The sequence below is a fragment of the Emys orbicularis genome, chromosome 13 (genome assembly GCF_028017835.1).
Source record: "Emys orbicularis isolate rEmyOrb1 chromosome 13, rEmyOrb1.hap1, whole genome shotgun sequence".
Classification (NCBI taxonomy): domain Eukaryota; kingdom Metazoa; phylum Chordata; order Testudines; family Emydidae; genus Emys; species Emys orbicularis.
Genome location: NC_088695.1, coordinates 41,802,282 through 41,816,070, shown reverse-complemented (window position 1 = coordinate 41,816,070; position 13,789 = coordinate 41,802,282). Strand labels below are relative to the sequence as shown.

The 13,789-nt window shown below is 36.3% G+C and overlaps 1 protein-coding gene across 1 annotated transcript in view; it reads right to left on the bottom strand.

Annotated features, from left to right (window-relative positions):
- Nucleotides 1-13,789, bottom strand: part of SUZ12 (SUZ12 polycomb repressive complex 2 subunit) — a 50,010-nt gene that overhangs the window by 26,177 nt on the left and 10,044 nt on the right. The window contains exons 4-5 of the mRNA XM_065415612.1: nt 11,868-11,936; nt 3,158-3,207 (exon numbers count right to left, since the gene is read on the bottom strand). Coding sequence (XP_065271684.1) covers nt 3,158-3,207; nt 11,868-11,936 — 119 coding nt within the window. The remainder of the gene's footprint in view (nt 1-3,157; nt 3,208-11,867; nt 11,937-13,789) is intronic.

The window sequence follows — 13,789 nt, the reverse complement described above, 5'->3', positions numbered from 1 at the left end:
TGAACTTTCTGGAAGACAAGTTCAGTCTCTGGCAATATAGACTGACCAGTCCAGCACTGAACAGATCTAATGCTGTTCTCTTAAAACTGAAATTTAGAACCATCACAAAGTAAAATACAACTATTTCAGACAATTTGAGTGTAGTGTGAACTAGTCTATTTTACTGATCCCCTGGTTATTAAGTAAATTAACCTCTGCATTATATCAAATCCTTATTAAATTAACTGGCAACATTCCTGAAGTCCAATTCTTTTCTTCCTTACTCAGCTGAATAATTTTATTTCTGCAAGTGTATGTCAGAGCACTATTCATGGCTCTAGGTGCTTGTGTAAATACGAATATAAACTAAAAGATTAAAAAAATCCCGAACCCAGTAATTTATTTATCCAAGCTAACTCCAGCCAAAATAAAAACTGCCCACAGCACCCACTATATAAAAAAAGTACATATATCTCACACCATGGCTTCATGAAAAGCAGTGAAACAGATGGCCTTACAATGTGCTTTCTGCATGTTGCACCACTGAACTGGAAACCATATTCTTCACTAACTTGAGTTAAGATGCATCCCCAGAGAACATCATAATAGTATGACGACAACAAAGGCAGATAACTGTAGAAAGGTCTACATCCAAAAAAAAGAGGTTTTGCTCTTGACCAGCACAGATTTAACTGATAGTTCAAGGTAGCAGCTTTGACCAAGACTATCAGTGCCAGCTAGATGCTAACACTTAAAATTGCAGCAGTATATTCAGTTTGTTACTCAGTTTCACAATCAAAGGACTTTCATAATCTGCCCATTTCTTCTAGTTGCCACCCCCACCCTATTACCTCAGGATACACCCGTCTGATCTGTGTTAAGCTTAAACCAACTAGCCCTCACCCAAAGCCAAAATCTCAGACACCAAGTAAAATGTTCAATCACACCTATCAGAACAGATGGGATGGCAAAGAGTTGTGAGCATACTAGAGACCATGCCCTGTGTCTCCTAACTAACCTTCCTACTGGCATTATATTCACACTGAACAAGCATGATCTGTTTTTAATTTAGTAACAATCTTGGTAGCGCATCTGAAAATTTTAATTACTTACAGGGACATTAGCAACCTTAAGAATTGTAATGGATTTACTTTCTTTTTAGTTTTAAGAGAATCTTTCACTGTTAATTTGAAAATTAATCCTGTTCAGGCAAGTATGCAAATGTTCACAGAAAGACATTCCTATCAAAGAATACCTACCAGCAGATATACAAAAAAAACCATAGCCGTGTTTAATTTGCAAAATAAAAAATAGTTAGCATTATTCTGAGAGCTTCTGGAATCATTTTTACTATCACACCAAAAAAGCATGTCAATGGCTACTCTGTCATAAAACTTTCTATATTTAGTATTCACTACTGCTCATGAGAGATGTTCTTTAGGATGAACATGCAATCATATTGTTCTCACTATGCATAGTCCTCTACTGAAATAGCAGCACCAGCGTATGAGGATTTCATAGTTAAACAGCACAGTCACATTACCAACAGTCATAGAATGACTTACAGCAAATATGCTAACAGCTTGAAAAATCTGCTCAAACCTACTAACACAGGAAGTCTAAGTCAGAAATTAAATTAAAAGACAGGGTCTGTCAGCAGGGCCCACAGAGAGCACCCGTGCATCCCCATTCTATACATCGACTATTTGAAGTTGTGTATAGTATGCTTCCCATTAGGTGTTGTCCATAGGCCATACCTGGGAGGAATGGATCATTAGGTGTCTGAAGCTAGACTATAGCACTATGCATTCCTTCCCCCCTGCCCCCATCCTCTGCCAGGCCCTGGGGAGAAACAATGATTTCTTTTGCTTCTGCTCTCACCACAGGGTATGGGCTCCTTGATCTCCTTGTTGCTTCCATGATAAAGCATTAGAGTAGAGGCAACAAGTTGAAAAATTCCTGAGGGAATAAACGGAAGATGAGTATTCCCAAATGGAATCAGGGCAGCAGTGGGACCAGCACTCTTCTTTGGATATTCCTCTTCAAATCCACAAAAGGAACACTCAGAAGTATTCCTAGATCAAGGGAGCAACACGCACTCACCAAAACAAAATTCCTATTTATCACTGGCAAAATAGTTTTTCAAATCCAGATGCTACTAACCATAATTTAAGTGTATTTTGGAACAATTTCCAGGCCAAGTAAAGTATACAAAATGTTCAGAGAGCATAAATGTTTGCAGACACCATTACCCATACTAAAAATATAGATCTTTAAGTGAGCTGAATATTTTTTGAATAATACAAAAAAGGTCATTAACAGAATACGTGTTCATTTAAAAGTTGGAAATAAATGTTTTAAAATAAAATATTTGAAAGTCATCTTCTTTTACTTATCTGCAAAGAACTGAATTCGGGTATGTAAGAGTTAATAAATTAACTATCTAAAGCACCATAAAGAACACAGCTTCCTGTTTTAACTGAAGGAGAAACAGAACCATGGACTCAGGTCTTGGTAGTTCAAGAATTCTATTAACTTTTTGTGAAGTTAAGGCTGCACATATTATACATACAGATATTTACAACCGTAAATCATTAGCAAAATACAAGATTATTTCAGTTCATCTTTAAAGACCTAGGTATAGCATTTTCAGTCTCATTTCTGGACTATATTTTATATCAATGAAAATATTCTTCCAACTTTGTGGAACCTCAAAATATGAATTTAGCATTTCTTGATTTTTTTTGTTCCACTTCAAATTCCCAAGAAAACCTGAAGAATTCCATATGGATACTTGCTTAAAGAGAACAACTCAACTCTACTTTTATCTATTAATAACTGTTTAAAAGCACGACAAAGACTTTAAGCTTTTAATAGAATCTGCATGTACTGAGTGAAAGTTTGCAACATTTTATTGCTTAGTATTAAGTCACAAAGCACTTATCTAAAGTACACATGAGAAGGTACACATTTTTCTATTGTAAAAAGTAAAATATATAAGTATTGTGCTAGTGGGATAGTTGAACTCAAAGCAATTAAAAAATACTGTACAAACATCTGGGATTTTAATATATGGCAAATCTATTCAGCTCAAGTGTACTGTACCCCCAATACTGAACTTTTAAGAGGTTTATTACACATTATAATCTAGTTGTATAATGAATTTTAACAGACATACCATTTTTATGGAAGAAACCAGTAAATGTGAGTTGCAGATGGGCAGACAAGCTAAACAGGAAAAAAAAGTTGTTAGAATAAATACGTATTTTCGCCTCAAAAAAATCACAGGTTATTCAGTACATTATTCCTCAGAATCAATCTATAACCAGAATCAGATCTATAATCAAGAAGTGAATAAACTGTCTCCCAGTCACTTAGTAACTTCTAAAGCTTCAGCATATTTAATATAGGAGTTGGATGCAAATTTTAAGACAAACTTCTTTGCATATAGAAAGGTACCCCTGCGTGGATCAGCATTTTCAGAAGGCAGAGGGTTTGACCACTACCTTAATGAATACTCAGTGCCTGAAGACAAGGGTTTGAGGGTGTATTTTGTAATATACTACACACAAAATCTATGCTAAAAGAACATTCTGATTGAAACGTCAGGCACTCAAAAGTTAGGGAGTGATAGAATTAGAGTTGCCTGTGCATATGCACTATGATACAGTCTTATATTACATAATCACATACTATATTTTCCCCACAGGGCCCCAGTATTAGTGCACAGGATTAACCTGCTCTGGGGATGAATCAGGACTGCGTAAAAAGAGAGGCTGCTATCTGTAAAATCCCAACTTCATCTGCTGAAGTTAGAAGATGTGTGGTGTATAAGGCAGGGGACTGCAGGAACAGAAAGGACTGTCTCATGGTTATGGCAGTTGAAAGCTGCCATCCCAACTTCCCTGTCACTCTTCTGTCACCTTGCCTCCAAGTCCCAGCCCTCCACCCCCAAACAGTCTCATCCTCCCATTTCCCCCTCCCCCAAACCTCCCCAGACTCCTTGTCACAATTTACTCCATTCTTTCTTCCCAGTCTGGCTTTTGTCCCCTCAGCATTCCAATCACACTGCTTCCTCCTCCAGCCTGGGTTCCAGCAAGGTGGTTAATTGAGTGACATGACAGGCTCCCTGCTCACAGTTCCACTGGCCAGCTCCAGCCCGCAGCAGCCATTACAGAGAAAGTCTGGCTCTCTCACCTGTAGCCCTGGGCTGAAGCAGACTCTGGGTACGTCTATACTTACCTCCGGGTCCGGCGGTAAGCAATCGATCTTCTGGGATCGATTTATCGCGTCTTGTCTAGACGCGATAAATCGATCCCGGAAGTGCTCGCCGTCGACGCCGGTACTCCTGCTCCGCGAGAGGAGTACGCGGAGTCGACGGGGGAGCCTGCCTGCCGCGTCTGGACCCGCGGTAAGTTCAAACTAAGGTACTTCGACTTCAGCTACGTTATTCACTTAGCTGAAGTTGCGTATCTTAGTTCGAAGTGGGGGGTTAGTGTGGACCAGGCCTCAGTCACTGTGGCAATGGCACATGCAGTCTGGTGAGCACAAGGAGCTGTGAGAGGCTCAAGCATGCGCAGTGAGAATAGGATCTTCTTGGATTTTAGCAGCTAAATCTCAGAAGTCTCTACTAAGCATACGTGAACTACAGTTTTTCAAAGGCTTACTATAACTTGATAAAATTTGGGTCTATTTTCATGGGATAGCAAAAGGCACAATTCTGAAGTCAGGTAAAATTATTAGCAACTGAAAACTGGATCTTATGACAACTGATGGTCAACCTTAATAGGTGGGACTAGCAGCCCCACCTTTAATACACATACACCCTCCCACACATGCAGTTAATGGTTTGATTACTGTGTATTTTATATTACTGTAGTTTATTATCCTACTTTTCGTATTATACTACTTTAAGATTTGGATAAGGTGGATTTACTAAACTCAATGAGGTAATTTAATACATTTGGATAAGGTTGAAAAATTAATATGAAATTATTCTGGAAATAGCTGTCACTCTATGACCAGAGGTTAAAAATCTGAATATGCTTAAGTCTTCTACATATAGAATCTATAATATTTGACGAAATATTGTCATACTGGATAGTATCCCATATAAGTCACAACAGCATTAAAAACATTTAATTTGGGGCAGTTGGCCATCCTGAATAACTTCACTAATTTTTTTTTCTAATATGGCCTGTGAGGCTCCAGAACCATTTATGAACCCAGCAGGAGAAATAAAATTGATTTATAAAAAATCAGATTTAAATTGAATTTTTTTATTTAAATACTTTTTCCCCAAAACTATTTAAAGTTAAATTTGAAATTATGACAATCTATGTTAAGGTCTAAATATACTATAATATTAAGCAATACGTACTTGCTGCCAAACTTTTAATGAAAATCAAACCACTGAACTGGTGGAAGTCATTGGCTAAGCCAGTGGTCTCCAAAGTGGGGTGCGCAAGAGGATCCTCTGGGGTGCGCGGTAGGAGGAGCCTCTTTTTTTTTTTTTTTGCGCGCGCGCTTGGGGTGGCAAAAATGGTAGAGCCCTGCGGCGTGGCAGGGGGTGCATGCTCAAAATTTTTTTATTGATAGGGGTGCGCGATCAAAAATGTTTGGAGACCACTGGGCTAAGCAACTAGAACCAGAGTTTGCTGAAGTGCTAAACCAGCTTTTGACAGCAGCAGCCTCTTCTGCAGTTGCAGAGAGACTATATTTTTCATTTCAGTTTATTCAGCTAGTTCAGTTCTGTGACTATTTCACTCAAATTAAAAACTGACGGGAAGCTGAAAAAGCAGGAAAGCTTGTTTTCCCTCTTCCAATGTATGAATAAACCTAGGTATAAGAGAATGACATCTACTTGTCCTAAAATACTGAAGGACATGGTGACCAGAAACATTCAGTTCAATTCACGAACGATAGAGAATACTTGCTTAGTTTTAAATGCATGTTTTATAAAATGTTTTATATTTTGATGAATTTTTATTCTTATGCATCTGGTATACTTAAAGTAGTTTTAATAAAAAAAAAGGTAGTTTTGTGCATTTTAAATTCTAATTTCCATCCAAGTATAGCTTGACAAATCACAAGTAAAAAAAAAGTCTAGTAAATAAGAAACGCATCATTCAGCATTTTCTAACATATAAAAACAAAAATCAAGTATCTAATAGATGTTATTTAAGAAATATATAGAGAGAGAGCGCGCGCTCGCGCACTAGGTTAGCAAGAAGTACCACGATATTTAGTGTAAAGGCTAAATTTCATTGTAAATCAACATGTTTTAACACTTAACTCTTTAGAAAAAAAATTAAAAAATAAAATTGCAAAAACAATTAAAAATAGGTTTAAAATCAAGATTTCCTGCTTGATTTAAATCACGATTAAAAATGGTGATTTAAATGGTTTTGAGTTAAAAAAATCAAATCGACCCTAGAACACAGACTTTCTTGGAGTGCTTGGTCAGTGCATGACAAGTATTTCCTGAAATCCTCAAACTATTGATGTTTTAATAAGTACCCCAATTGCTTTATATTTACAAGACAATGCTTAAACTGATTTGTATACTACATCAGAATGAAAGAATGTTATAGTGCCAGACTGCATTATCATCAGGAGGATGAGGACTTTATTTTATATTTTTAAAAGTTAAGGTTTAGTAGAGGGAGCAAAGCAAAACATTTTGGTGTTAGGCCAAACAGAAATGAATTTTAAACTTGGATATTTTGATTCAGTAAGATCACAGAACAAGCCTTGGAAACCAGAGATCCATCTGGCTTATTTCAAGCAAGCAATACTTTTACAATTCACAATTGTAACCAAAACCAATTTAACTGGATTAGTGAATAAATTAATAGTGTTTAGTTACTGATTTACACAATTCCCAAAATAAACTGATTTCAATGTAGCACATGTGCTTCATGACCAATTTTCAGCTAATATTTTACAAAACTTTGCAAAGCATACTTTCCCTCAGAGGCCTATAAAGAAGAGTGCAAAAGCACATCTGAATGATTCTCAGTTTGTGAAATAGCTTCTCTAATGTTCTGGTTGGTCACGTATGTTACAATCTTTCCATTGTCTGGCTCTGTTCCATAATTTATAGAAAGCATAAAATTTCATAAACCATTAAACACAACCTATAGAAATGTTTTAGCTGATTATCAATAGTTTTTGCACTAAAGGAGAATATAAAGCCAGCATGAAGAACTAAATGTGACCTGCTCATCAGGATACACCATACCCCATAGCAAAATAATTACTGTGGACATTCATAAACAGGGTTAATGAAATTCCACCATATTCCTTCCTAAAATAATAAGGTAGCTCAATGTCTAATTTAGGATAGGGAAGAAATTCTAATTTTCATTCACTGGAATTGCACCTAAAACCTCAGAAGTACAATGTATGCTTTAGTGTCTTCCCATCATAGTTTCTACCAACTGCTTATATGTTATTCATTTGCTCTATTAATGAATACAGATTTAATATTTGTGGATTGATAGAATATGGTGAAGTTTTCTGTACTTATGATATCCATCAAATAAAACTGTTAAGCCTCTATTACAAATCTTGTTCATTAGAGTATAGTGCACCAAATGCTTAATAGTAGCAAAATGGTCACAATGTCACCAATCTCAGAATACTGCTGGAACCAAAATGCATAATCACCAGCAAAATCTTTAGGGGTCTGCAATTGAAACTATTAAGTGCAATTGTAATTACTGAGGCATCAAATACTTATGAAAGGAGCAGTGTTCATTGCATATGTTGGGTGTCTGCAATATTAACAGCTGAAAGGGAATCCAACCCTTCCAATCTGGTACTGGAAAGTAAATAGAGAAAACTAAATTAAAATGCAAGTCCGCACAGATTACTGATTTGGGGATTTTTATTTTCAGTTCACCTATACAAGTCAAATTCAAATGAAGTATATATTGTGCACATTCCAAAATGCTGACAGTAAATGGGACAGATATCAACTTACTTTCAGAGAAGTGTGATTTCTTTTATCAGCTACTGTCACAAAACACTAATTGAGAGATTAGATATTTTTAAATTGTTTACTTTTTGCATTTGAGAGTTCTCTGCAAGCAATCAGTTTCACTCTCCCTCTCAAGTTTGAGAGTCTTTCAGTACAGCAGAAAGCAGCTTTATAAAAACAGGAGTATAGCTATAAACTTACAGTAAGTTGCTCAGGATAGGTATAGGATGTGCAACTATTTTTAGCTATGTAAGAGACACTTTCATTTTCTTAAAGTTTCCAATGTTTTATACCTGAGCTGTTTAAAGTTGATTTGCACTGTAATTTGTTATAAAAAGTCAGTCCAGATACACTTCTTTGGAAGTCAATTAAGCTATTAATTGGATATAGAAAACCAAAATAAAATTATGTTTCAGGGACCTTTGGCCCACTGTTGGCCAATTTGTCAATAACTGTTTGTGGTTTATGGAGACAACATACTAGTTACCTGAATATCTGTTTTTCTACAACCATCACAATGTCAAAATAAGCAGAATTTTGTCACTCCAAGTTTTAGATTTGCTATGTTGAACTTTGAAGATTTCTAATTATGTCGTCAGACCTTGCAAGTAAGAGCTGACATCTCAAATACTTATATTGGAGCAGGAAGATGCATACCTTACTCTATTTTAAATGTCTTCTGTACAAGATCAAAATGGGAACAAAATAAAGCTAATACTCTAAAGCAGTGGTGGGCAACCTGCGGCCCGTGATGGTAATCCACTGGCAGGCGGCAAGACAGTTCATTTACATTAACTGTCCGCAGGCACGGCCGCCCACAGCTCCCAGTGGCTGCGGTTCACCGTTCCCGGCCAATTGGAGCTGCGAGAAGCAGCGTGGGAAGCATGGACACGCTGGCCGCCGCTTCCCGCAGCTCCCATAGGCTGGGAACAGCAAACCGCAGCCACTGGGAGCTGTGGGCAGCTCTGCCTGCGGACGGTCAATACAAACAAACTGTCTCGCGGCCCGCCAGCAGATTATGCTGACGGGCCGCAGCTTGCCCACCACTGCTCGAAAGGATCCAAATGCTTTTCAAAAAAATTAGATTCAAACCTTTAAAATTGTTTAGAAACTTTTAGTTCCACCTACATGAATCTACACAAGTATGCTTTTCATAACTCCACATTTTAAACTCACCTGTTTGCTTACTTCCACAATGGCAAACTGCAAAACTTACTAAACTTAGCTATGCATTCATTAAATCCACCATTTCATTGCTTAATAGCATAACTTTTTTTTTTTTCTTCAAATGCACAGCAACAATTCCCACTGAGCAAGTCAAACATGATGTTCACAGTTTAAGATCAGCCTCCTTTCTTCTCTGCATAAAAAACATTTAAAATGTTTCTTTAAAGCAAAGTCCCCCCCGTCCCCACCACCCCGACTTGCTTCAACAGTTCAAGCACTGCTGAGGGAAGCATATACATTTTTTTTAAAAATGTACCTATGTAGGCTCAGATCAAACACAGAAAGCCTCAGACCAAAGGAGTTTTTTCCCCACCAGCAGATGAGAATAGAGGGTTATGGTGGAAATCTTGCAATCTTTAATGAACAGCTTTCACTACAATGAGCACCATAATAGAATAAGAAAAGGCCATTAAAGGTAATGAAATTAATAGGGCTGTCAATTAATCGCGGTTAACTCACATGATTAACTCAAAAAAATTAATTGCGAATAATTGCAGTTTTAATCGCACTGTTAAGCGATAGAATACCAAGTGAAATTTATTAAATATTTTTGGATGTTTTTCTACATTTTCAAATATATTGATTTCAATTACAACACAGAATACAAAGTGTACAGTTCTCAGTTTATATTAATTTTGATTAATATTTGCACTCTAAAAATGATAAAAGAAATAGTATTTTTCAGTTCACCTCATAAAAGTACTGAGTGCAATCTCTTTATCGTGAAAGTGCAACTTACAAATGTAGATTTTTTTTGTTATATAACTGCACTCAAAACCAAAACAATATCAAACTTTAGAGTTTACAAGTCCACACAGTCCTACTTCTTATTCAGCCAACTGCAAAGACAAACAAGCTTATTTACATTTTCAGGACACAATGCTGCCTGCTTATTATTTACAATGTCACCTAAAAGTGAGAACAGGCATCCGCATGGCACTTTTGTAACCGGCACTGCAATGCCTTTACGTGCCAGATATGCTAAACATTCATATACCCCTTCATGATTCAGTCACCATTCCAGAGGACATGCTTCCATGCTCATGACATTCATTAAAAAAAATAATGCGTTAATTAAAATTGTGACTGAACTGTTTGGGGGAGAATTGTAGGTCTCCTGCTTTGTTTTACCCGCATTCTGCCATATATTTCATGTTATAGCAGTCTCGGATGATGACCCAGCACATATTGTTAATTTTTAAAACACTTTCACTGCAGATTTGACAAAACATAAAGAAGGTACCAATGTGACATTTCTAAAGATAGCTACAGCACTCGACCCAAGCTTTAAGAATCTGAAGTGCCTCCTAAAATCTGACGGGATGAGGTGTGGAGCATGCTTTCAGAAGTCTTAAAAGAGCAACACTCCGATGCAGAAACTATAGAATCCGAACCACCAAAAAAGAAATATCAACCTTCTGCTGGTGACATCTGACTCAGATGATGAAAATGAACATGCGTCAGTCTGTACTGCTTTGGATTGTTAGCGAGCAGAACCTGTCATCAGCATAGACGCATGTCCTCTGGAATGCTAGTTGAAGCACGAAGGGACATATGAATCTTTAGCGCACTTGGCAGGTAAATATCTTGTGACAGTGGCTACAACAGTGCCATGTGAACGCCTGTTCTCACTTTCAGGTAACATTGTAAACAAGAAGTGGGCATTATCGCCTGCAAATGTAACCAAACTACTTTGTCTGAGTAATTGGCTGAACAAACACTAGGACTGAGTTGACCTGTAGGCTCTAAAGTTTTAGATTGTTTTATTTCTGAATTCAGGTTGTATTTTTTTACATAATTCTACGTTTGTAAATTCAACTTTCATGATAAAGACAATGCACTACACTACTTGCAATGGGGGAATTGAAAAATACTATTTTTGTTTTTTACAGTGCAAATATTTGTAATCAAAAATAAATATAAAGTGAGCATTGTACACTTTGTATTCTGTGTTGTAATTGAAATCAACATATTTGAAAACGTAGAAAACATCCACAAATATTTAAATAAATGGCATTCTATTACTATTTGATCGCACGATTAATCTTTTTGATTGCTTTTTTTGACAGCCCTAGAAATTAAGTTTCTTTTATTAAGAGCACTGTAAAAGTAAATTACAGAGTTCTAAAATACACGCACTTCAATATTTAAAAAGTTGTTAAATTCATTCAATGAAAAATTTAATCTCTTTTCATAAAGACCAGGAATAAAGGAACCTGTGAAAGCAGCAAGCAGAGCAGAAACTAATCACATGAAAAATGAGAATATTACAGTCAGAATCTTGCTAAATAAAGACAATGCAAATCTTCTCCACTGCTTAAATATAATTTTCATGGATCAGTTGCTGACACTGCAACTCAGTTAAGAGCAAGTTTGTTTTTATTTTTTAAAAGCTAACAAAGACGCTTAAGATGCTTGAAATATGAAGAGTAGAAATACTGGAAAGTCTATCCCAACAGAAAGCCAGATCCTTTGTAACCCGGTCTTTTATGCTCTCAATTTCTTATATTTTGCAAGTACTCAAACTATTAAGAGTGCATACTCATCAAATATTAATTGGATGCTACACTGCACTCATGTGGCAGGTACTGCACCTTGTAATAATCACTCCCTTTTATCCTGTTCCCTCATTGACAGCCATACATGACTTATTGATAAAAATATGAGCAGGTAATACCTGTGAGACTCTTGCTCTCCCTTCATTTTCTCTACTTTTGATAACATGTCATCTACTTTGAACGTTTTCCTGTGGAAAAATAAAATGCATGAATAGTAGGTAATTTTCATTTTTAGAGGTATTTCCTTTATATACAATATTAACTGAAATAAAAATTCTGATTCTATTAAAACAAATTTCAGTATACACATCAGCTTCTTCAAATATTGGTTTAACCTGCTGTTCTAACTTCTCCCCCCTAAAAAGAGGCCCGAGAAGTCAAAGACAACTGCTTGAAAAGCTGCACCTCAGTATCATAATCACAGGACTAATTACTAAACTATCAGAAATTAAAATTATAGAATTTTGTAGAGCAACACAATTTAATGTTAAGACACACTTCAATATCAGCAAGACAGCTAGTTAGGAGTCCATTCAAACTTTGATACAAATATGTTTTACTAGAAAAAAAAATCAACCTCCTTACACTGATTGCCATGCCAACTATCAATATACAAATTTTCTCTCAGGTTGTCCCAAATTAACCATATACAAGGATTAGAAATATGGTTACTATGTGGCAGAAGCAGGTCTATTTATATTTAATTCTTGAAAGATTATTTCTTTCCTCAGCAAGGTGAATTAATGAACATAATACAAAAATGACATTCACAAATGGACCAGTTGTAGGAATATTTTTCAGAGGAAAATGAGTTTACAGCTTAAGGAATAATCACATTACATTTTTTCCCCTGTAAGGTATTACCATCAGCCTATTCATCCTTTTCTATCTTATATGATACAGTATTCACATTCCTAGGCAAAGGTTATTCAAAATTTTTCAGAAGTAGTCTTCCAATCCTCTTTAATAGGAAGACTAAAGTTCCATCCTGGATTCCAGCAAAGTTCTTTAGATTGACTAGTACTAGACTCTCAGGATAATACTAGATAGTACTAGACTCTTATTCACTCACTAACAGCAAGTGCAGCCCCGCTTTGCATTTCTCTTCATGAAGAGAAGAAAAGGGAATATTTTTCTGCCCGATAAATGGTCTCTTACCATAAAACAGGCAGTGAATGTGAAAGGTTTGTCTACACTAGGTTTGGGGGTTTTTTGGCCAGAAGTTTCCTCCAGCAACAACCATGGTCGAACCAACAGTCCAGACAGGGCTCCCTGCAGATACCACATTAACTACCAAGTTGTGTAACTCTGTTCAGAACAAGTCTACATGGCACAATAGTTAGAGCTCCAAGTAAATCTTATTGGTATGTCTGCACTCGTGCCCTTCCATTGCTACCACCAAAGAAGCTGAGCAGGTGGTTATCAACAGTGGGATATTTATGGTAAAAGCCTAGATAAGGCCTAAGCAACAAGTGATCAGAATATAAAACCAGAAAGTCATTTTAAAGCAGTTAAATGAGCACTTTCTAGCTCTAAACTGATGCACAATAGAGATGCCTTTATAAAAAAAGACTGGTGTGTAAACTTATTGAATCCTCATCCCCAAAGTCACAAAAAATATTCCCTTCAATGCTATAGGTTATACCAATGTAACTTTACACCAACAAGATTTTCCACATTTAGATTTAGAAAAGGCAATACTTGTATTTCTGGCAGTCTTGTTTTGCTGACATTTCACTGACTAAATGGTCACCAATATTAATGTAGATATTTGTATATTTAAAACGCAAGGTGAAGAAGGGAGACCAAAACATTTAATTAAAAGGCAAGTGTGACTTGGCAGCTTATCAAACTGTTATTCTGATTCTTAACTGAACTGTAAATACTTTATTCAAGTCTTACTGACATTCAAATAGCATTTAAAAAATAAAAGCCTGCTATTTCAAAATGTACCACCAACAGGGCCAAATGCAATATTTACTATACGGACAAGTGTACGAATACCCTGAAAGTTGCCTTCACATCCATAATTTTTATTTTG